At 47.2% G+C, this 21874-nt stretch overlaps 1 protein-coding gene across 2 annotated transcripts; it reads right to left on the bottom strand.

Moving 5' to 3' along the window:
• Positions 1 to 623: 623 nt before the first annotated feature.
• Positions 624 to 20851, bottom strand: LOC307200307 (gasdermin-A3-like). Of its 2 annotated transcripts, XM_079948822.1 has the most exons (11): positions 20822 to 20851; positions 16759 to 17036; positions 10624 to 10798; positions 8638 to 8800; positions 7968 to 8067; positions 6930 to 6983; positions 6256 to 6288; positions 4674 to 4813; positions 3491 to 3668; positions 3058 to 3131; positions 624 to 1358 (listed from the first exon to the last, which is right to left on the bottom strand). In XM_079948822.1, exons 2-11 carry the CDS (start codon positions 16967 to 16969, stop codon positions 1125 to 1127), a joined length of 1362 nt encoding a protein of 453 aa, XP_079804948.1. In that variant the 5' UTR covers positions 16970 to 17036; positions 20822 to 20851; the 3' UTR covers positions 624 to 1124. The 2 variants fall into 2 exon arrangements, with proteins under 2 accessions (XP_079804948.1, XP_079804949.1); XM_079948823.1 differs by lacking the exon at positions 20822 to 20851 and having other exon boundaries at positions 16759 to 17220.
• Between the last annotated feature and the right edge of the window lie 1023 nt (positions 20852 to 21874).

The raw sequence follows: 21874 nt of genomic DNA, 5'->3' as shown, positions 1-21874 counted from the left end.
CATCAAGGTTGTGTCATCTGCATATCTGAGGTTGTTGATATTTCTTCTGGCAATCTTAATTCCGGCTAGGGATTCATCCAGCCCAGCCTTTCGCATGATGAATTCTGCATATAAGTTAAATAAGCAGGGAGACAAAATGCAGCCTTGTCGTACTCCTTTCCCAATTTTGAACCAGTCAGTTGTTCCATATCCAGTTCTAACTGTAGCTTCTTGTCCCACATAGAGATTTCTCAGGAGACAGATGAGGTGATCAGGCACTCCCATTTCTTTAAGAACTTGCCATAGTTTGCCATGGTCGACACAGTCAAAGGCTTTTGCATAGTCAATGAAGCAGAAGTAAATGTCTTTCTGGAACTCTCTAGCTTTCTCCATAATCCAGCGCATGTTTGCAATTTGGTCTCTGGTTCCTCTGCCTCTTCTAAATCCAGCTTGCACTTCTGGGAGTTCTCGGTCCACATACTGCTTGAGCCTTCCTTGTAGAATTTTAAGCATAACCTTGCTAGCATGAGAAATTAGTGCAATTGTGCGATAGTTGGAGCATTCTTTGGCACTGCCCTTCTTTGGGATTGGGATGTAGACTGATCTTCTCCAATCTTCTGGCCACTGCTGAGTTTTCCAAATACCCCTCCTAATAATGATGGTGATGATGATGTGATGACGATGATGACGATGTTATTTATATGCCGCCCACATGACTGGGTTGCCAAGCGGAAGAACCTTGTCAACAAATATTTCCAAGGTTCCTGCAAGAATCATGCATTTGATGATATGAAGACCTCATGTGCAATCTTGGTCTGGCATCTGGGCCATGTGGCTGGATTTCACAAAGACGCATAAGAAGATGGAAAACCATACAGGCTAGGATGGTAACTGGGATGGCAAACCACTCCCAAGCAGCCTTCTATCTATCACCCAATGCAAACCATTTGCTACTTCTTGTGGTCTTCCAATCGCTCCACTCCACAAGCGGAGAAGCAGGAAGCACCAGCCAATTCAGAACTGGAGGGTGGAAGCACTGAGTGCTGTACAGGGCTTTACACCTTAAGTCCTCAGCCCAGCTGACCCCCCCCCCCTTGCAACAGGGGGAAAGATTTGCCTTCTTAGGATCTGTTTTACTTCCTGCTTCACCCACTTAGGATCTGCAGGGCATACAAGCTGGAGTACAGAGCAGCCAGTTCTGAACGGGCTTCGTTGCTCCACAAACAGATGGTGGAGTCTTTCCCAGCTTCCAAATCCAGCCCACAAGTTTGCAGCATCTCAATGGCCAGGTGAATTTCTTCGTTCTTCAAGGAATGGTGTGGAATCTCGAAATCGCTGCCTTCGTCGCCAAAAAGAATCCACTCCAAAATGCCATCCATCTTTTGATGTAAAGAGAGAGAGAGAGAGAGAGAGAGAGAGAGAGAGAGAGAGAGAGAGAGAGAGAATGGGACAAAATGAACGAAAGGGCCAATTTACACCTGCCCCTTCCTCTGGCATATGAGCAGTGCCTTCCTTGGGCACGCAAGTGCATGTAAACTGAGCGCTCACAGAGACAGAGGAGTACAATTCCTGGGATGAATTGCGGGAGAGGGCAGTAACTGAAGAAGACGTCAGAAAAGCCCTGCTGGACAAAAATCCTGTCTAGTCCAGCACCCTGTTTTCACAGTGGCCAACCAGATGCCTGTGGAAAGCCCCAAAGCAGAATTTGAGCACAAAAACACACTCCCATTTTGGATTCTTAGTAACTGACATACTGCCTCAGCTACTGAGGTAATATAAAGGTAAAAGGTAAAGCACCCCTGGACAGTTAAGTCCAGTCAAAGGCGACTATGAGGTTGCGGCACTCATCTCGCTTTCAGGCTGAGGGAGCCGGCGTTTGTCCACAGACAGCTTTCCGGGTCATGTGGCCAGCAGGACTAAATTGCTTCTGGCACAACGGAACACCGTGACAGAAGCCAGAGCACACGGAAACACCATTTACCTTCCTGCCGCAGGGGTACCTGTAATATATGAGGTAATATACAACCATAGGGACTAGTAGCCACTGATAAACTTCTCTTTAGTCTGTTCCCAGCCTGCTTTCTTGTTTCTTCACACATGCACACATGTTCACCTCACCGTAACTAGGGAGAAGTCACCTCCCCCAAACTCTGATTCAAAATACTCCAGAAAGATCTTTTACATTCTTCCTAACTGTTCCTTCCCCAATGAGGAAAGATCAACCATCTTGGGCAGAGTGGATGACCAAGAAAGAGACAGCCAGTGGCCATAACAAAATGTTAAAACTCTTAAGGGGAAATTGTCCTGATGTAAAGAGTGAGGGAAGAGCAAATGAATACCTCCCAGGCATCATCATCATCATCATCAACATCATCATCATCATTTATTATTTATACCCCGCCCATTGGGCTGAGTTTCCCCAGTCATTCTGGGCAGCTTCCAATCAAGTGTTAAAAACAATACAGCATTAAATATTAAAAACTTCCCTGAACAGGGCTGCCTTCAGATGTCTTTTAAAGAGAAGATAGCTGCTTATTTCCTTCACATCTAAAGGGAGGGCGTTCCACAGGGCGGGCGCCACTACCGAGAAGGCCCTCTGTCTGGTTCCCTGTAACCTCACTTCTCGCAATGAGGGAACCGCCAGAAGGCCCTCGGTGCTGGATCTGTGTCCGGGCTGAACGATGGGGGTGGAGATGCTCCTTCAGGTATACAGGACTGAGGCCGTTTAGGGCTTTAAAGGTCAGCACCAACACTTTGAATTGTGCTCAGAAACATACTGAATAATCTCTTTGAAGTAGGGCACAAGACCAACCTATTCCGGTGTTATGTGGTCCCGGCGGCCACTCCCAGTCACCAGTCTAGCTGCCGCATTCTGGATTAATTGCAGTTTCTGGGTCACCTTCAAAGGTAGCCCCATGTAGAGCGCATTGCAGTAGTCCAAGCAGGAGATAACTAGAGCATGCACCACTCTGGCAAGAGTGGTGCATGCTCTAGGCATGAATGTTTGGTATTGATCTTTTCTTTAAAATAATAATAATAAAAAACTGCATGGAAGGAGTTAAGTCGGAAGGTCCTCACCATCTCCAGCTGCTGGGCCATTTTCTTCTTCTCCAGGATGGTATTCAGCAGTGGTAGCATCTCATAGTCCAAGTCTGTGAACACAAATCCCAAGACGTGATGAATGGAGCAATACTGTCACATGTGGATGGTAGCATCTTTTACACACACATGCGCAAAGTTATCCAGAACAGACAGGTCTGGATGGATGGCTTAGAGCAGGCATAGGCAAACTCGGCCCTCCCAATGTTTTGGGACTACAGTTCCCATCATCTCTGACCATTGGTCCTGTTAGCTAGGGGTCATGGGAGCTGTAGTCCCAAAACATCGGGAGGACCGAGTTTGCCTATGCCTGGCTTAGAGGCTTGCAAGGAAGGTGCAAAAACTATCCACCAACCCCTCTGGCTTTGGGGAAGCCAAGCAGACACACCCAACCGATAAGTGTTTTCCATACCATCTAGAGAAGAACAAAGGAAGTTGATTGGTCCCCAGAGATCTTGGTTTTTCACACACTCTGTGTCTTGAGAAATCCCTAAATAGGAAAGCAGCTTTTCCACAGAAGGTCGGTGTTCCTCATTCAGTGACTCAAGCATGGAGTGGTCGACACTGTTTCCTGCCATTGAAAGCTCCAGCTGATGGGAAATTATAGCAATTGGTCAGTCAACAAGGGTGAAAATGGATAGCTGCCACATATAGCAGAGCCCTTAGCTCCCAATGCCTTTCTTTTCTTTCCCCCCCCCAGAGCTGAGATGCATATTTGCTGCTAAGTTCCAATTAAGGACTTCTGGAAAGATAAGCAACGTGGTTAGGTGCAGAGACTGAGTGGATAAGTTTGGGTAAAGCCAGGATCTTGGAACAGACAGGCTGGAAGCTCAAGAAAGAAGATACTTTGGTAGCAGCTTTTCGGAACAAGCGCTGAAACTGAAATGGACATGGGAAGGGTACATACCCGCTGTGAAGAAGAACCTGTGGCCCTGCAGGTGTTGCTTGACTCCAGCTCCCATCTGCCCCAGCTAGCATGGCCAATAGTTAGGAATGATAGGAGTTGTAGTCCAACAACATCTAGAGGCAGAGCCGGCCCAGCCAGTAAGCAGGGTGAGTGAGGCTGCTGCTTCAGGTGGCAGATGCCCCCTGGTGGCATGCTAATGAGTGTCCCACCTGCCTGCCACCACCAGTGGTGGAGAAGCACTGCCACCAGCAGCACCGATTTTGGGCAAGATTGCATCCATCTGGGGCAAAATCTTACCCGAAATTTGCAAACCCTTCCCCCAAATCTGCGCAGATGATACTGCTTCTAGGCCATGAGCAGGTCAGTGGTGGCAGCAGGGCAAAGCGGCAGTTCCCGTTTTGTCTACAGGCCCCCCCCCAGCCCCCATCTGGTGGGTCACAGGTTCTCCATCCCTGGCATTTACAGATTTAGTCTATGTTCATACTAGGGTTTCCCAAGCTTGAGTCTCCAGCCGTTTGTGGACTACATCTCCCATCATCCCTAGCTAGCAGGACCAGCGGTCAGGGACGATAGGAACTGTAGTCCACAAACAGCTGGAGACCCAAGCTTGGGAAACCCTGGTCTACACCTACATGCAGCAGAATAGCACGGTATATGAGCTGTCGAGCAGCTGAGAAAAGTGACCAACCATCGACTGGACAGTGGGAGCGACTTCTCCGTCCTGCAGGAAAACTTCAAAGGATTCCAGAAGCTGCTTCTTCAAAGGCTGGCTCAAGAGTGCCAGTGGCTCATATGCCTCTTTGACAGCGTCTTTCACTTGCTGGACAGCTAAAGTTTGCAGTCAAGACGGTTAGCATGATTTGCACTACGGCGCTTCTGATAACACACAGGTTCAACAGGTTTGCCACCCCTGATCTAAACGAGAAGGTGGCTTTGCCTTTGAGGACTGAGGCTGGTTTAGGATGGGCAATAGGCTCTTGGGTAAATAACCAGCCTCTCTGTTAAAAGTGCTTGTTGGGGCACATTGCTTAGATATTCCAGCGATACATAAATAGCTTAAATGAATAGTATGGCGCTGAGTTTCAGAGGCGGCAGGAGCTAATTTCAGCTGGGTTCAGCTTTGAGAGTAGCAAGAGGAACATAGACCACACCTGGAGAACTGTGTCTAGTTCTGAGCACCACAATTAAAGAAGGATATTGACACGCTGGAACCTGTGCATTTCAGGGTGACCAAGATGATCAACGCGGGACGTGGGTGGCACTGCGGGTTAAACCACAGAGCCTAGGGCTTGCCAATCAGAAGGTCGGCGGTTCGAATCCCCGCGATGGGGTGAGCTCCTGTTGCTCGGTCCCTGCTCCTGCCAACCTAGCAGTTTGAAAGCATGTCAAAGTACTAGTAGATAAATAGGTACCGCTCCGGCGGGAAGGTAAACGGCATTTCCGTGCGCTGCTCTGGTTCACCAGAAGCGGCTTAGTCATGCTGGCCACATGACCCGGAAGCTGTGCACTGGCTCCCTCGGCCAATAAAGTGAGATGAGCGCCGCAACACCAGAGTCGGCCACAACTGGACTTAATGGTCAGGGGTCCCTTTTACCTTTACCTTTTAAGATGATCAAAGATCTGGCAACCAAGCCTTAGGACCAGTGGTTGAGGGAGGTGGGTATGTTTAGCACAGAGAAGAGGAGACTGAGAGGAGATGCAATAGACACCTCCAAATATCTAAGGAGCTGTCACTTGGAGGACGGAGCAAAGCTTGTTTTCTCCTGCTCTGGAGGTTAGGACCTGAACCAGTGGCTTCAAGTTACGGGGAAGGAGATTCCGATTAAACATAAGGAAGAACTTTCTGATATTAAGAGCTTTTTGACAGTGGAGCATCCTCCCGCGAGCGGTGGTGGACTCTCCTTCCGTGGAGGATTTTAAACAGAGGTTGGATGGCCACTTATCATGTATGACCTAGTTGAGATCCCTGCATTGCAGGGGGCTAGACTAGATGACCCCTGGGGTCCCTTCCAACCCTACAATTCTGTGATTCTACAATTTTTATGATACTGAGCCAGACCTACTGCCTACTACTGACTGGCAGTAGATCACTTATTTCCCGTTCCTACCAGGAGATGCTGGGGACTGAACCTGGAACCTCCCGCATGGAAAACAGATGTTCTGCCACGGAGCTATGGAAGGAATTTGCTGGTCTCTGGTGGGAAAGATCTGCAGGATTGGGACGGGCAGAATCCAGGCGCGAAATCAGAAAGCAACAGAAGGCCACTTGCCTGTTAGTGAGGAGCCCAGCTCATCCTGGAATGCTAAAGGGAGAAGGAGAGAGAAATTAAAAAATATTGGCTTAAAAATACCCACTTGGAATTCATGTTAGCTAAAGCTGTGTTCACTGTGCACCCACTGCATTTCCAAGTGCTGGGTTCACACATCATCCAAAACGCATATGCACCCTGGACATTTTTAATAGAACACTACGGGTTGAGTCCCTGTTTCTCAAACCAGCTTCACACCAACTAGAGTCCGTAAGCCGTTCCTAATTCACCTCTAGCCAAGGTGTGAACACTTGGCACAGGGCAAAGACATCCCCACTCTGTTAAACCCCTCCCCGCTTCATGTGTGCATGAGCAGAAATGAATCTGACACTAACGAAGCCATGCTGATGTGAAGAGCTGGAGCGGAAAACACTGTGAAACCCACCAGGTGGGGGAAATTTAACTGTGCTGTGCGGTGCTAATGTAAGAACGCTAGTAATCTTTGCACACCTTTTCCTCTGTTCCCTCGCCTCCTTCTTGTCCTGCCTACTTTGGACATTCATACTGGAGCATTATCAAGACAGAGTCCTCTCTGTCTGTCTCTTTTTGCTTCACTTGCATTATTCCGCAAAGCGCCATACATTTTGAGTGCATTATTATGTGTAAATTATAAGTAACAACAGTCTCACACATACCATCATACGTGAGCGAGGAAACCAACTTTGTTTGAAGCCGCTGGCAGAGCAAAACTGGAAAGAAAATGAAGCAATGATCAGGAAAGGATACAGAATTGAATTCTTCATGTCTTCCATGGTCTCAGAGTGACCCTGGGGCAACCTGCGGTGCTGAACTGTTTAACCACAGGTAGATGCCTCACACACCAGCTGTTATCACACCACCCAGCAAGCTCTCCAATTCCTGTGGTTCTGCACACTAACAGCATCACTGTTAGGGACTGGTCCAAAGAGGAGGAATGGTGAAGTCTGCCCCGCCCCCCGTTCCCCCTCCACTTCCTGGAGAAGAGGGAGACAGTATAGATTTAGAACAGTGGTTTGCAGAAGGTCATAGTTCAGAGGCTGCAGAGCGGAGAATCTGGGAAATATTGGGAGGGGAGCAGGAAGAAGAAGAAGCACTAGGGGAGAGACAGCTGACAGACTCAGTGTCTCTATAAAGCATTCTAGGACACACACAACCTTCTAGGACCTAGCATGCCTTGAGAGTAGTAGAACAGAAAGCTCAGAGGTAGAAAGCACAGATCAGCAGGCACAGGGGTGATGTAGAATAGGAGGGACTGAGGGGGTGGGACTTTACTTGGAGCAACGCCATTATCTAAGAGAGACCGCGTTCTGTGAATACTGAATAAACTACTTGGTAAGAACTCTTCTTGTTTATCTGCTTCTTGGCATCCCACTTGACAATCATTTTCTCACTCTGTTGCAGGGTGAATTGACTCATGGGCAACCTGCTGGAAGCTTCATACTACTAGTGGAAGGGGCGCTGATAGTCCTGACCATTTAAAAATGAGAGAGCTGCTCTCTAGATCATCAAGAGGGCAGAGACTGTGGAACCTCCAGGTGCTGGACTATAAGTCCCATCATGCTGTCTGGGGCTGAAAGGAATTGGAATCCAACAACTGGAGGGCCGTAGGTTCCCCATCCTGGCTCAAGATGCTTTCACATTCTTTGTGGAAGCTACACCCGTCTCAATCTGTACAGACAACTCTTTTCACTCACCCAGTTCTTCGTCGTAGGTTTGGAGCTTCTCAACCGCATAGGCCAGCACTGTGCCCCGGGGGATCAGCATTGCATTCTTCTTCACTGTTGTGCTCAGGCCCTGTGTGCAGACAGTTGTTTTTCTTGTGGTTATTATTATTATTATTATTATTATTTCAATGTGTATACTGCCCTTCATCTGAAGATCAAAGGGCAATAAAAATACGAAATGAGAACACAAAAGACATAGCAACAACCACAACAAACCAATAACCCCCCTCTCACAAGCACTTATAAAAGGCCATAGTTTGATTGTTTAATCAGCCAATTACCTGGTAACAACAACATTTTGTTTGTTTGTTTGTTTCCCACCCATCTGACTGGGTTACCCCAGCCTCTCTGGGCAGCTTCCAACTAAAAATAAATGGACAAAACAACACATCAAACATTAAAAGTTTCCCCAAACAGGGCTGCCTTCAGATGTCTACGAAAAAGCATCTGACAGGAGGTCATTTGACAGGATGGGTGCAACTACCTAGAGAAACTTTGCTGCCTGGCGCCTAAAAATCTGTAATGAAGGCACCAGGGGAGAGCATTCCACAAATGGGGATCCACCACAGAAATGTGGGTTGTGGAAGTCAGAGAGAAAGAGAGAGAAGAGGGAGAAACCACAAAGCTAAAGGCCACAAACCTGTATCGTCAATATTTCCGCTGCTGTCACCGTTCCCTTGCCTCCTGCTTGGACAGTCTCCTCAATCAGAAGCGGCTCCATTATCTCGAAAGCCTCCGTCACAACGTAGAAATGCAGCTTAGGGTAGAGTTGCTGGAGAAGGCTGAGGGATGGCACCATTTTCCTGAAAGCAACGGGGAGGTATGTTGCAATGGCTCCTAAGCATTCAGGGTTCTTGCCAAGTGAGGAAAGAACAGGGGGGCTTCTGCGCCCCTCGTGAGGGCCACTCTGGGGAGGGCTACAGAGCAAAAGGTTCCCAGAGATGTGGCACTTTCCCAGACCCCACACCCGGATCCTGCCCAAGACAATTTGCTTGCTGAGGCAAAGGACAACATGGTGTGTCTCCCCGCCCGCTTTCCATGTGACCTTCCTGGCAGTTTCACTTCAAGACTAAAAGCAACATCTTAATGCGCATGCCTCCCCCACAGCTGCCCAGTCCACAACTGCACAATATTTGTTCCACCCCAGGCACCAGCAACCTCCGCTACACCACTGCTAGACGGATGCTCAGAAAGTTGAGGTCATTTTAATCTGTTTTAGTATTTTAATTTTTGCATGCTTTAAAGGAGGTTTGTATTTTTTTTCCTTGGTTTTATTGTTTCCCCTTTTTGTATACTGTTTTGATGGTTGGGTGTGTGTGTGTGTGTGTGTGTGTGTGTGTGTGTGTGTGTGTGTTTTACAATCAAGCAATGTATAATTTTTATGAAATGAATAAATGGCTAGCCTCCTGGAAAGTGAGGAGAGTGAGCATTCCAGAGACAAGGCAAGGATTGTAGCAGACTCTGCAAGGAGTGCATAACTCAAGTCCCAACTCAAGGTATCCTAACTCAAGGCTGCTTTCTTTCTTCTAGCCTTGACTGCCCTCTAGTGGAAACTGTTGGGGCTGCAGTTAAGTCTTAAGCCCTCTTAGCAAAAACGGATTCTATTTGTACTGAACTGCTGTTGCAGCTTTTGCTTGTTCCCTTCCACGTGGAAACTTTCATCTTGTTTGCTTTCACTTTGCTTTGTCATTTAACGTTGGGTATGCCAGGTTGCAGGGACGCAGGTGGCGCTGTGGGTTAAACTACAGAGCCTAGGGCTTGCCGATCAGAAGGTTGGTGGTTTGAATCCCCGTGACGGGGTGAGCTCCCGTTGCTCGGTCCCAGCTCCTGCCAACCTAGCAGTTCAAAAGCACGCCAGTGCAAGCAGATAAATAGGTACTGCTCCAGTGGGAAGGTAAATGGGCGTTTCCGTGTGCTGCTCTGGTTTCGCCAGAAGCAGCTTAGTCATGCTGGCCACATGACCCGGAAGCTGTACGCCGGCTCCCTCGGCCAATAAAGCGAGATGAGTGCCGCAACCCTAGAGTCTGTCGCGACTGGACCTAATGGTCAGGGGTCCCTTTACCTTTACCTATGCCAGGTTGCAGTGAGAAATGGTGCTCCGTAGAGCTAGCTGCCCTCATAAGGACCGCCAGGCTATTCCTATTCTCTGATCCTTCCTGTTCAGAGGGAGCCTGGCACAGTCATGGTGTGAAAAGTTTCACTGAAAGACAGTTTAGAAGACATGGTGCCCAACACCCACTGCCTATTTGGTGAACATTTAAAGCACATGGCAACCCCCCAAATAAAACTTGGGAACTGTAGTTTGCTAAGGGTACTGGGAACTGTAGCTCCATGAACTACAGTTCCCAAGGTTCTTTGCAGGGGCGATGTTCTTTAAATGCACAGTGTGGATGTGAGAATGGATGTGGATGGATGTGGGCCTGATCCATTTCTCTGTCCTACTCTGCAGCTCTTGGTGACACCCAATGTCAGCTTCCTGGAGCAGCTGCAGTCTCCTTTTGCTTTATGGTAGGGTTGACTGCGGTGCAAGAGAAGGCTCTCTATTTGCATAAACCAAAAAAAGGCAACAGCCAACAAGCCTGGTCAACTTCTCCCCTTCCCAAGCACCCTGCAAAGCCATGCTCACCACAGCTCCCTGGTGTCCACATAGGTTTTCCTCATAGCTACCAGAGAGGAAGACAAGCAGGCCGAGCCCAAGCCGCCGATATCCACTGCAGCAGTCTGTATCTTGAGGTTCAGTTTTGCTCCAGATTTGTGGCAGATGTTTGCAGAGAACAGAAGTGGTGCGGAGTGTTTCAGTTCTGGGGAAAGCACAACAAAACCCCACATTCAAAACACTTCGGTCAGATTTATTTCTTTAACCACCACATTCCACTCCTGATGACTCTCAAAGAGGTTCACAATAATCAAATCGTATGTACAGGCAGATGCTATCACCCTTCTTCTAATTACAGAGCCAGAACAGCAGGTTCTCTCGACGGCATTAAACTGTTCCACTTTGTGGCTCCTACCTCTGCTTCCTTGAAAGGGATCTGTATGTTACAACCAAACCCATTGGGTTGATGCAATCCATCCTCCCATTCTCTCCCCTCCTAGTGCACTTTGTTTCCTTCCTTACTGGAAGAAGAAGAGGAGGAGTTTGGATTTGATATCCTGCCTTTCACTCCCCTTCAGGAGTCTCAAAGCGGCTAACATTCTCCTTTCCCTTCCTCCCCCACAACAAACACTCTGTGAGGTGAGTGGGGCTGAGAGACTTCAGAGAAGTGTGACTGGCCCAAGGTCACCCAGCAGCTGCATGTGGAGGCGCGGAGACACGAACCCGGTTCTCCAGATTACGAGACTACCGCTCTTAACCACTACACCACACTGGCTCTCAAGAAGTTGCTTGGCAGGAGGGTGGAGCAGCTAGATGTGCTACCTTCCTAACAAGTGTGTCTTTGTTGCTTACCAGAATAGATATGGGGAGGAGTGATCTGCCAGGGGCAAGGTTAACATAGATCCTTTCTGCTCCCTGATGCAAAATACCTATGGTTTGCCATTATGTCTGAATTGGACAAACTATCCGTTGTGCATTCAGTGGTCTGTGTTTGCCTGAGCCTGGACTAAGAATCCTGAGCCCCTGTGTTCTGATTCGATACGTGATATCCAATCCCAGAACATTTCAGGTTTTGGACCTCTGCCATAGGTCCTTAAACTCTGAGTTATGATTTGCAGCTTGGAAGTTTAGACAGCCAATCGCGTTGGGAATGGGAGTGGCCCGGGCCTTCAGAAATGTATATAAGCAGTTGCTTTGTTCCTGTTGTCCAGTTCTGTTAATTCAGTAAAGGTCCTTGCTGCTATCACTTGTGTCTTGCCTCGTGGGAACCCACCTACACTTCACTATTGTTACTACAAACCACTTTCCATGCAAACCAGAACCAGGATCCGTAGTTCATATTGGGTATGTGAGTTTGAAGCACGGCCCGCTGAAGAGCTAAACCGCAAATCCAAACACCTTTTGCCACATTCCAGACACCCCAGCCCTGTTATTCTAAAGCAGCAATGCTGCAGCAAGCAAAGGCTACAGCAGCTCAGTCAGCTGCTTGTGGCTGCAAAGCCAGACAGGATGTATGTGACTGTTGCCATGGAAACAAAGGGGCAGTCCATTCTGTACTGAGCACCGGATGTTAGCTCAGTGTGTGTGTCATATGACCTGTACAGGATGTACATGGGTGGAGTTTGGAGTTTCTCTCTGTTTTGTTGAAGAGAGCGGACATGTTTTCTCTGTACTGAAGTAAAGACAGGAATAAAAAAACATGTAGTTACATTTCTGTCTGTGTCTGATTCCCCTCCCTGGGGATATGCTGGAGAGCAGGGAGGAAGAGGAGCAGTTGGTGTGTTTTTCTCACAGCCTGAGGAAAATCGCCGGAACGGACCTCGTGTGTTTTTCCTACCGGGAGTCGCCGGAGGGAGGTCGAAAGAATTCAGCCGGTGCCTGGAGAGATAGGCACATACCTCTGACCGAGCCTGAATTCTGACATTGGTAGCAGTTGACGGTTGCTACGATCCATGGGAGTCTGCATCAAGGAGACTGTATTCATCCCTCTCCATGGAGGCCTGAGATGGAAGCTGATTCTCTGCAGCTAGAAGCTGACCAGAAGAAGCTGAAAGCCAAGCTACGGAGCCCAGGTATGAGATTTTCGGGCTTAAGGGTGTGTATGCAGATGGATTAATTCTCTGCTTCATGGGAGCAACGTTTGGGAAAAACAGCTCCGAGAGAGAAGAGTCTGCATTCCAAACATTCCTGTGGTTTTTCCTGTCCAAGGAAAGGAATGTGGTTGCTTAGCAACGCAGGCCAGTTTCAAGATAAGGGCTGGATGTCAGGCTGTGCTCGGAGAAGCAAAAACAGCTTGTGTTTTGACTAGGAACTGTGAAAGGGACTTTCCAAGCAGCCAGTGTTATTGCTGCCAGGTGCACAGAGTGTAAACAAGCCAGCTATTGGATTTTAGAGGCTTGTGTTTGAGAGTCAATGCAAGGACTCAAAATGGATGTCAAGAAGGGAAGCCTGCCTTCTCCACCCCTCTTGACCAGTGACAATTATGCATCTTGGTCTATTAAGATGAAGGCTTTGCTGCAGAATCAGAGACTGTTTAGGGTGATTGAGAACCCCATCCCTGCAGCACCAACGCCTGTTTGGGAGTCACAGGATATGAAGGCCAGAACTGCTATAATTCTGTGCGTGTCAGACTCTCAGCTTGTTCATATACAAGATTTAGAGCACGCGAAAGATGTTTGGGACACGCTGAGAAGGACACATCAGAGAGATGCAGGTTCTTCAGCGTTGCTGTATTTTGAAAAGCTGACTAACCTGAGGCTTGCGCCTGATGGAGATGTTCAAGCGCACCTGACGGAAATGAAATTTCTGCGTCAGCAGATGGTGGAACGCAATTTCCGTCTGCAGGAGGAAGTGTTTTGCTTCATGGTGATCAACAGCCTGAATCGGACTTACAAAACGGTTGCCAGTCAGCTGGGGTCTCTCCCAGCGCAAGATCTAACGTCGGACAGGGTCTTTGCCGTGATTCTGAACGAACATGACAGACTTGCCGCCCTGGAAGTCAAGGACAGGGGGAGGGAAGAACGGAGTTCAGACACCCCCACTGCTGTAGCTACTGGAGGAGACGCTGTAGCTTTGAACATTGTCCGATGCCACAATTGTGGACAGACTGGGCATCTTCAGCGGTACTGCAGGAAGCCACGTCAGAACAAAGGAGCCAAGGGAAGCTCCACGAAGTCTGAGGCGTCAGGCAGAAGTCATGCCAAGTCACAGGCGAAGCCTGCAAAGGCTTTGATGTCCCTAAAAGCCACACCACAAGTGGGGAATTCCTTCATTTTAGACACGGGAGCGACGGTTCACATGACCCATCGCAGGGATTTGTTTTCGTCGTTTAAGAAGCAAAGCTTCGTTGTACAACAAGCCAACGGTCAAGAGCTGGAAGCCACCGGAATTGGGACTGTGTATCTTAAAAGTCTGAACTTGACTATAAACAATGTTTATTTGGTTCCAGAGTTGAAGTACAATCTGCTCAGCGTTTCGCAGATTGCCAAGAAGGGACTAAAACTGTCCTATGATGATCAACACTGCGAGATCTACAAAGATGGAGAGTTGTATCTTTCTGCCGAAGAGAAAGATGGACTGTATTTGTTGACTTTTGATCAAAGTGATTACATGGAATGTAATTCTTGTGATTCTAACATGATTTCTTTTGCAGGTGTAGCCAAGAAGAACGCCAAGCAGGTCACCTCGAGGGTCGACAGGGCATTTCAGCGGGTGTATGCTGATGTGATTGGTCCTTTAGCACCATCTAGAGGCAATGCAAAGTATTACCTAATATGTGTTGATTCTTTTACAGGTTTTGTCTGGATTTATCTTTTGGAGAGACCGAAAGAAGCCATAGAAAGGTTTAAAGAGTTTTGTGACAAAGTTAAAAATATGCATGATGCTGACATAGATTGTCTTTGCACAGATGAGAAACCAATTTTTCTCTTACAGGATTTCCAGAGGTTCCTGAAGAAGAAAGGGATAAGACACAAAATTGCAGCTTCCGAAGAAGCTTGGAACAGATGTGTTTGTGTTAGGGTGAACAAAGAATTGCAAAAGGGAATGCATGCGCAATTGCTTAGTTCACATCTGCCACATGAGTACTGGGCTGAGTCGCTAATGTCATATTGTTACACGTGGTTGAGAAAGTTTTCAAAAGAGTTGGGAAGTTCTCCTTTTGAGAAACTGTTCCACAGAAAACCTTCTGTTGCCCATTTCAAAGTTTTTGGGTCTCATGTGAGGACAGAAGCTCCGGGTGGAGTAAAGAATGCCAGAGGCATTTTTGTGGGTTATGAAAAGGGTCTCTACAGAGTAATTTTGTCTGAATCTGGTAAGGTGATTCTCACAAAATTCCTAGAGAGTGCTCCTGAACAGGAGCGAGTGATTGTTCACACATTTCCCACAGGAGATGATGATGATTCTGATGATGATGATGAGTTTGATCTTATTGAGTTCAGTAGTACTGATGATGACAGCGATAGCTCAGACAGCTCAGTTGTCACAGTCATTGAGAGGAAATCTCACATAATGACTAGACCCTCAGAAGAGGAGGATGAACCACTGATTAAGTTTAGTACTGGTTCTTCAGAGAGTTCAGAGGCTGAACCAGAAAGCAAGGGAGAGCAGCACCTCTTACGTAGGTCTGAAAGAGCAACGAAGGGTGTACCACCCAAGAGGTATTCAAAAGAGTTTGCCAACCAAGCTATTGCATGTGTTGCTGTTGTAAACGACCAAGGTCGAATTGAAGCTGTGTCTGAGTCAGAGACAAAGGCACAACAGAGAGTTGCTAACCAAGGTAATGCAGAAGCACTCATTCCTTGGAAGTCACACAACCAGAGAGGTACATTGGTAAAACCAGTGGCGGGTAGTTCCAAGGGTGGAACTGAAACAACAGGGGAGTGTTATAAGTATAACAACTGTTTGTTTTCTTCTCTGGATGACGCTTTGCTCGCAGCACGCATTGATACTTTAGGGGGAGTATGTTATTCTAAAGCAGCAATGCTGCAGCAAGCAAAGGCTACAGCAGCTCAGTCAGCTGCTTGTGGCTGCAAAGCCAGACAGGATGTATGTGACTGTTGCCATGGAAACAAAGGGGCAGTCCATTCTGTACTGAGCACCGGATGTTAGCTCAGTGTGTGTGTCATATGACCTGTACAGGATGTACATGGGTGGAGTTTGGAGTTTCTCTCTGTTTTGTTGAAGAGAGCGGACATGTTTTCTCTGTACTGAAGTAAAGACAGGAATAAAAAAACATGTAGTTACATTTCTGTCTGTGTCTGATTCCCCTCCCTGGGGATATGCTGGAGAGCAGGGAGGAAGAGGAGCAGTTGGTGTGTTTTTCTCACAGCCTGAGGAAAATCGCCGGAACGGACCTCGTGTGTTTTTCCTACCGGGAGTCGCCGGAGGGAGGTCGAAAGAATTCAGCCGGTGCCTGGAGAGATAGGCACATACCTCTGACCGAGCCTGAATTCTGACAAGCCCAGCCATGAAATTCCAATGTCCATGGAGGGCTACTTCAAATGTATGTGCATAGAAGTGTGAACACCTTCAGATGAGGCACACACAACTTTCCAGCCTAAACCCCAAACAGAGCCTACATAAGCCATGTGTAAGCAAATAGCAAATCTTCATTGCCTGTCTGGGACAAGAGCCTCTCCAGCTCTATGAGCCAGTGTTGTGTAGTGGTTAAGAGCGGTAGACTCGTAATCTGGTGAACTGGGTTTGCTTCCCCGCTCCTCCACATGCAGCTGCTGGGTGACCTTGGGCCAGTCACACTTCTCTGAAGTCTCTCAGCCCCACTCACCTCACAGAGTGTTTGTTGTGGGGGAGGAAGGGAAAGGAGAATGTTAGCCGCTTTGAGACTCCTTCGGGTAGTGATAAAGCGGGATATCAAATCCAAACTACTACTACTACTACTACTACTACTACTACTATTCTTCTTCTTCTTCTTCTTCTTCTTCTTCTTCTTCTTCTTCTTCTTCTTCTTCTATGATGCTCTGATTTGGCTTCACTTCTAGATCCCATTCCTGGGTTTCCCATCACAGTTGTTAAACAGGAAAAAACGTCTCCTCTAAGCTTTGGTATGCACCCTGGTCTGGACATGGTTTCTAGTAAGCCACTGTATTGCTCCTGGCCCCACAGACCCTAACAGATGCCTACTAAATTATACGAAAAACAACATACCTATTTCTACCTCTGCTCCTTTCTCGAGCACATCCACCAGCTTGAAAGGGCTTGGGGAATACTTCCGCGTATTCCAAGGAAACCTGGATTGCTCTTTAGTCACCAGAGAGAGAGGCTGGAAGCTATCGGTGAGTACCTGGCTAGTCACAGGTATCAGCCTCCTATCTGAGCCCAGCTCTTTTATAAGCTGCTTGGTCAGCCGCTTAAACATTTTTTATCCCCACAGATTGGAAGACGCCGAGACACAACAGCAGGAAGGCAGGAAGGCAGCTCACAACCTGTAAGGAAGGAACCGAATTATTTTATTTTTATAAAAAAAAACAGGATAGCCAGTATGGTAAAATAGTTCGAGTGTTGTGTTACGACCTGGGAGGCTAAGGTGCAAGTCGGTGACTGTGACCCAATCATTGTCTCTCCCTTGAGCCTACCTCACAGGATAGTTGTGAGGGTTAGAATTGTGAGGGTAATATCTGCAGCATACATTTAAAACCCATGGCTCCCCACCCATAAGAATCCCGGGAACTGTAGTTTACCCCTCACAGAGCTACAATTCTCAGTCCCCTTAGCGAACTATAGTTCCCAGGATTCTTTGAGGAAAACCAAATGCACAGTGTAAATATGACTGCTGTCCCATCCCCACGGTTGAAGTAAGCGTCAACTGCCATGGGGGGCACCATTTTGTTTTTTTGCCTCACGCAGCAAAATATTTTAGGCTGGCCCTGGTGCTGTAATACCTGCAACTTTTCAATTCTCAGGGCACATCTGGTTCTTGGGAGCTCCTCAAATTGCAGCCCCAAGCTAGTATTTGAAGTTGACTGTGGAACTGGGCAGTGTGTTAGGCCTTAGGCTTTCAGAAAAAGAGTGAAAGAACACTCTCCCAAACAGCATTCACAAACCATTTTGAAGCATTAAAAAAGGCTGTATTCTGAGGCCCAGGTTGAATGCAAAGTGGTTTTCCTCCCAGTATTTTTTTTTCTGTTAACTTTGAAGGAGTTTTAGTTGAAGAAAACCACTTCCTTAAGCGTGTGGTGATCACCTCACTTGCACATGCTGCCAGTGGTGAAATCTAAGCCTGGCAAAGTACTGAAGTGTCGCTGTTGTTTTATAGGCTGCCGTCCTGCTTGTAATTAAGTGATCGCTCAACTGGTCTTTATTTATTTACAATATGTATAAACTGCCTTTCATTATCAAACTCCAGGGCAGGTTACAGAACACATTAAAGCAGCAATAAATTTAAACCGTAAATACAGCAAGCTACAACAGAAAAAAATAGAAAGCATAGTGCTAACAGCTGAGTATGAAGATCAGCAAATGTGAAATAACTAAGGGCTTATCCGCACTTACTGTGTCCAAACAGTTGCCCCTCCCCAAGAAAGATTTCCTTGCAAAAAAAAAACCCCTACTCTTTGAAGCTGAATTGGAGCAAACATCATTTTGGGTTTTCTGTGGACTGACATTTGTTCCGATTGAGCTTTAAAGGGTGGGTTTTCAGGGGGAAAGCTCTGGAGCAGAAAGAAAAGGGGGGGCTTAACAACCCAGTTAGAAATTACTTTAGACAGTGAGAGGAGATGGAGGAAACACAGAATGGAAGCCAAAAGAAGAAGAATGAAGGACAAGGAGGAGGAGGAGGATGAAGAGAAGGAGAAGAAAAAGAAGGGAGAAGGAGAGGGAGGAGGAGAAGGAGGAGACGGAGATTAAAAAAATGAAAGGGGGTTATATTCCTCATTGCGATCGAAAGTAGATTCTGTGTCTGGAAACGTTGAAGGTGGAAGAGAGAGGGAAATCCCTAAAAGGAGAGTCAGCAGAAAAAAATTAAAAGATCCAGCCCTAATATTAGGTAGAGGGAAGCAGTGGGTGCCTCACACCCTGTTCTGTGCCCCACTGAGCTCTTCTTGCTGCCTTGAGGTGACGTGAAGGATGCTGCCCCATCATCCCCAATGTTGAATTACACTTCACCTTCTGTCAGGTTGGCTTCAGTACAAGGAAAGGAGCATGCGCCATCTTGGCCTTTGCTTCAGGCAGCCAAATATGGGGCCAGCCCTGACCACCAGGTCACTGACAGCGCAGAGAAGCATTTGTCAATTAAGAAAAGGTGTGGTTTTTCTTTCAAGCTGTCCATGTGCTGCAAAATGCGTACAGGCAACAGGGTTACAAAAATCTGCCTGGGCTGGTCCTGTTTATAGGCTGATGTAAACACTAATACAGTGGTACCTCGGGTTACAGACGCTTCAGGTTACAGACTCCGCTAACCCAGATATAGTACCTCGGGTTAAGAACTTTACCTCAGGGTGAGAACAGAAATCATGCGCCAGCGGTGCAGCAGCAGCAGGAGGCCCCATTAGCTAAAGTGGTACCTCAGGTTAAGAACAGTTTCAGGTTAAGAACAGGCCTCCAGAACGAATTAAGTTCTTAACCCAAGATACCACTGTAAGATAAAGGCTGATTTGGAAGAAAGCACATGAAATTCAAAAGGAAGGTAGTCAGCTTGCCCACCCTGCCTGATGGGCTCACTTGCCTTTAACAGTCCCATCAGTCAGAGAAATTCAACAGGTGTAGCTTTCCTTGTTAAATTTCTGCCCGTCAGGTAACCCTGGCAGATGCACGAGCGCCGTCAATGAGAGAAAAGAGGAGTCTCGGCCCCAAGAGACACCATGAATTTGTTCAATCCAGCTGCCTTTTGAGTTTTTTTCTTTCTTACTTGCTTTTTTAATGCTTTAAAAATGACAGGCTAAAATGACATGCCTGCCAGCTTCACATTAAAAGTGAAAATGTGTGACTTGGCGTGGGGGAATAAGGTTGGAAGTTAAAGAAGAGAGAGGGACCAGAATGAAAATACACAATTACTGACGTTTTAAAAAGTTATTTCAAACCGAGAGTGGTGAGGTAAGCTGGGAACGGGGATCGGATTGTTCTTGTTAAAAGTTTCGTTTATTCAATGCACAGAGAAGCAAAAGGAAAGGGGGAGGGAAATACCAAGATATTTGCTAAAGATTTCCTGAGTTGCTGGATTATATCACATCAATAACTTTGTAATTAGTAATGACCGCTCCCCACTTAAAACGGGGGGCGCCCTTTGCGGGGACGCGTGCAGCCCTGGATCTGGAGTGGCCCCATCAGCATAGGCTTTGCCTTCCCTCAGGTGGGATACCTGGAGGTCCCCGCCTACCCCAGTGAGCTGTCCAATCCCACCTGGGGGAAGCGTTGCCAGGGAAACCAGGCCAGGTAGGGGGAGGGATTACCTGCCCACACAATAGAGGGTGGATCTTAATTGGTAATCCTCACTTGGCTCCAGAGCTTCTCCCACCCTACCCACCCTCAGTTAATGCCTTCTTTTGCAGGTTATCTTTTCTTCATAGGTTTTGCAGGTTAACCTGTCTCCACAGGTATGCGGGCGCTGCTACGATAAGGTCGCTGTTAAAGGGCCGGAAAGGAATTTCCCTGCATTGGCAGGTTTTGCCTTTCCCGTAGCAAAACGTCACAACTTTGGCGGTATCAGGCCTTGGGCGGAATCCTTTAGTCCATCTTCCTCTTTGCGGCGGCGATACCAGGGTTCCCCGTTAAAGGGGTTTTTGAAGGGAGGCTTTGGCCGTACGCCGAAAGGTCGTCATTGCTCTCCCCTGCGGCGGCGTAACAGGGGCGGCTATCTCTGCTTGAACATATGTTCTCCAGAGCCGGCCCATCCCCCACACACACACTGGATAACCCTGATGCTCCCTAGGTCCCCGGCTGGGGACTAGGGAGGGAGAACGCCCAATGCCTGAGCCAAGGTCTACCCACATTTGAAATTTAATAAAGTTGTGGCCAATTTAATCCCATAGCGCGTTGTCTAGAGTCGTTATTCCACATGACGGGGGGGACCACTCGGGATCTGGGGACTCCGCCTGTCCACGCAATGATTTATCTTCAGCATTTTCAGAGGTGCAAAGAACCTGACTATCTTAGTTTCGCTCCCAGCTACCTGTGCTCCTTCTGGGTATAGAAGTGAGGTGGGAGATTCTGGGATGTCATGAAGACATCAAAACAGGATTTCTTGGTTTCTTTCAGAAAATACTTTTTGACTTACCTGAATCCTGAAGCCTTCAGGTTTCTTCTTCTTCTTCTTCTTCTTCTTCTCCTCCTCCTCCTCCTTCTTTAAAAGGGCTTCCTTGGTTGACAAGAGTAATTCTGGATTCAGCAAGGTCAACTGCAAGTTTCCTTCTCATGAGCTTGCCAACAACACTCTTAAAGGAATTATGAAGTGAACTGCTGGACGCTTCATTTTCTGCTAATAAAGGGAAGTTGGGCAACCTCTTTTTAACCCTCCTTATGAGTCACACAAACCGCTAGGTATTGGCATGTTCAAGTAGCTAGAGATCAGATGAGTGATCAGTTGAGGTGAGAGGGTTCACATGTCCCACGACCTGCCTTGAAGTCGTGCCCTTTTACCTGTAGACAGAAATCCCAAACAAGTGAGGTAGAACGTATGGGTCTTCTGTAGTGACAGGAAAAATACTCTGCACATTCTCGGTAAAACTTAATTTCTTTATCATTGATTCGGTTGCCCTAGGGCTTAGCGCTGGCAATAAGCAGAGTGGGTTCGAATTAAAATGTGAAGAACCAGCATGGGGAAATGGGTAACAGAAAGAACCCTACACAATTATTCATGATTATTACAACCGCTACTCGTACAAAATGTGGCAGAGTGGATATGCTCTGTTCCAGACCCTCCAAGTGTCCCTATTTTCCAGGGACTGTCCCGGATTTACAGAAGCTGGCCCCATTTCTGATTTGATCCCAGAAAGTCCCACTTTTTCTTAGAACATCTCTGTTTTCATCAGAGAAATGTTGGAGGGTATGCTATTTCATTCCACTGTGATTCCTCCCAGTGGTCAGTCAGCATTCTGAACCATAGAATTTTATTTTATTTTTGTATAATTTATATTAAAAATTTGTTTTACATTTTAGAACATCCATTTAAACAACCTTAAAGTATCAGTGACTTCCCTTCTTCTCTTTCCATGGTTCGTTTTGCATAGCATAAATCCCTGCATATTTTATATAAACTAAACCGTTCAGTATTCCATTATTACATCCATCAAAACTTATTTACACTGTTGAATTTATCTTAATGCTGCCC

Source organism: Podarcis cretensis (genome assembly GCF_951804945.1).
Source record: "Podarcis cretensis genome assembly, chromosome: 13".
NCBI classification, from domain to species: Eukaryota; Metazoa; Chordata; class Lepidosauria; order Squamata; family Lacertidae; genus Podarcis; species Podarcis cretensis.
The sequence above is the reverse complement of the archived record's forward strand: the minus strand, read 5'-3'. Positions and strand labels throughout refer to the sequence as shown.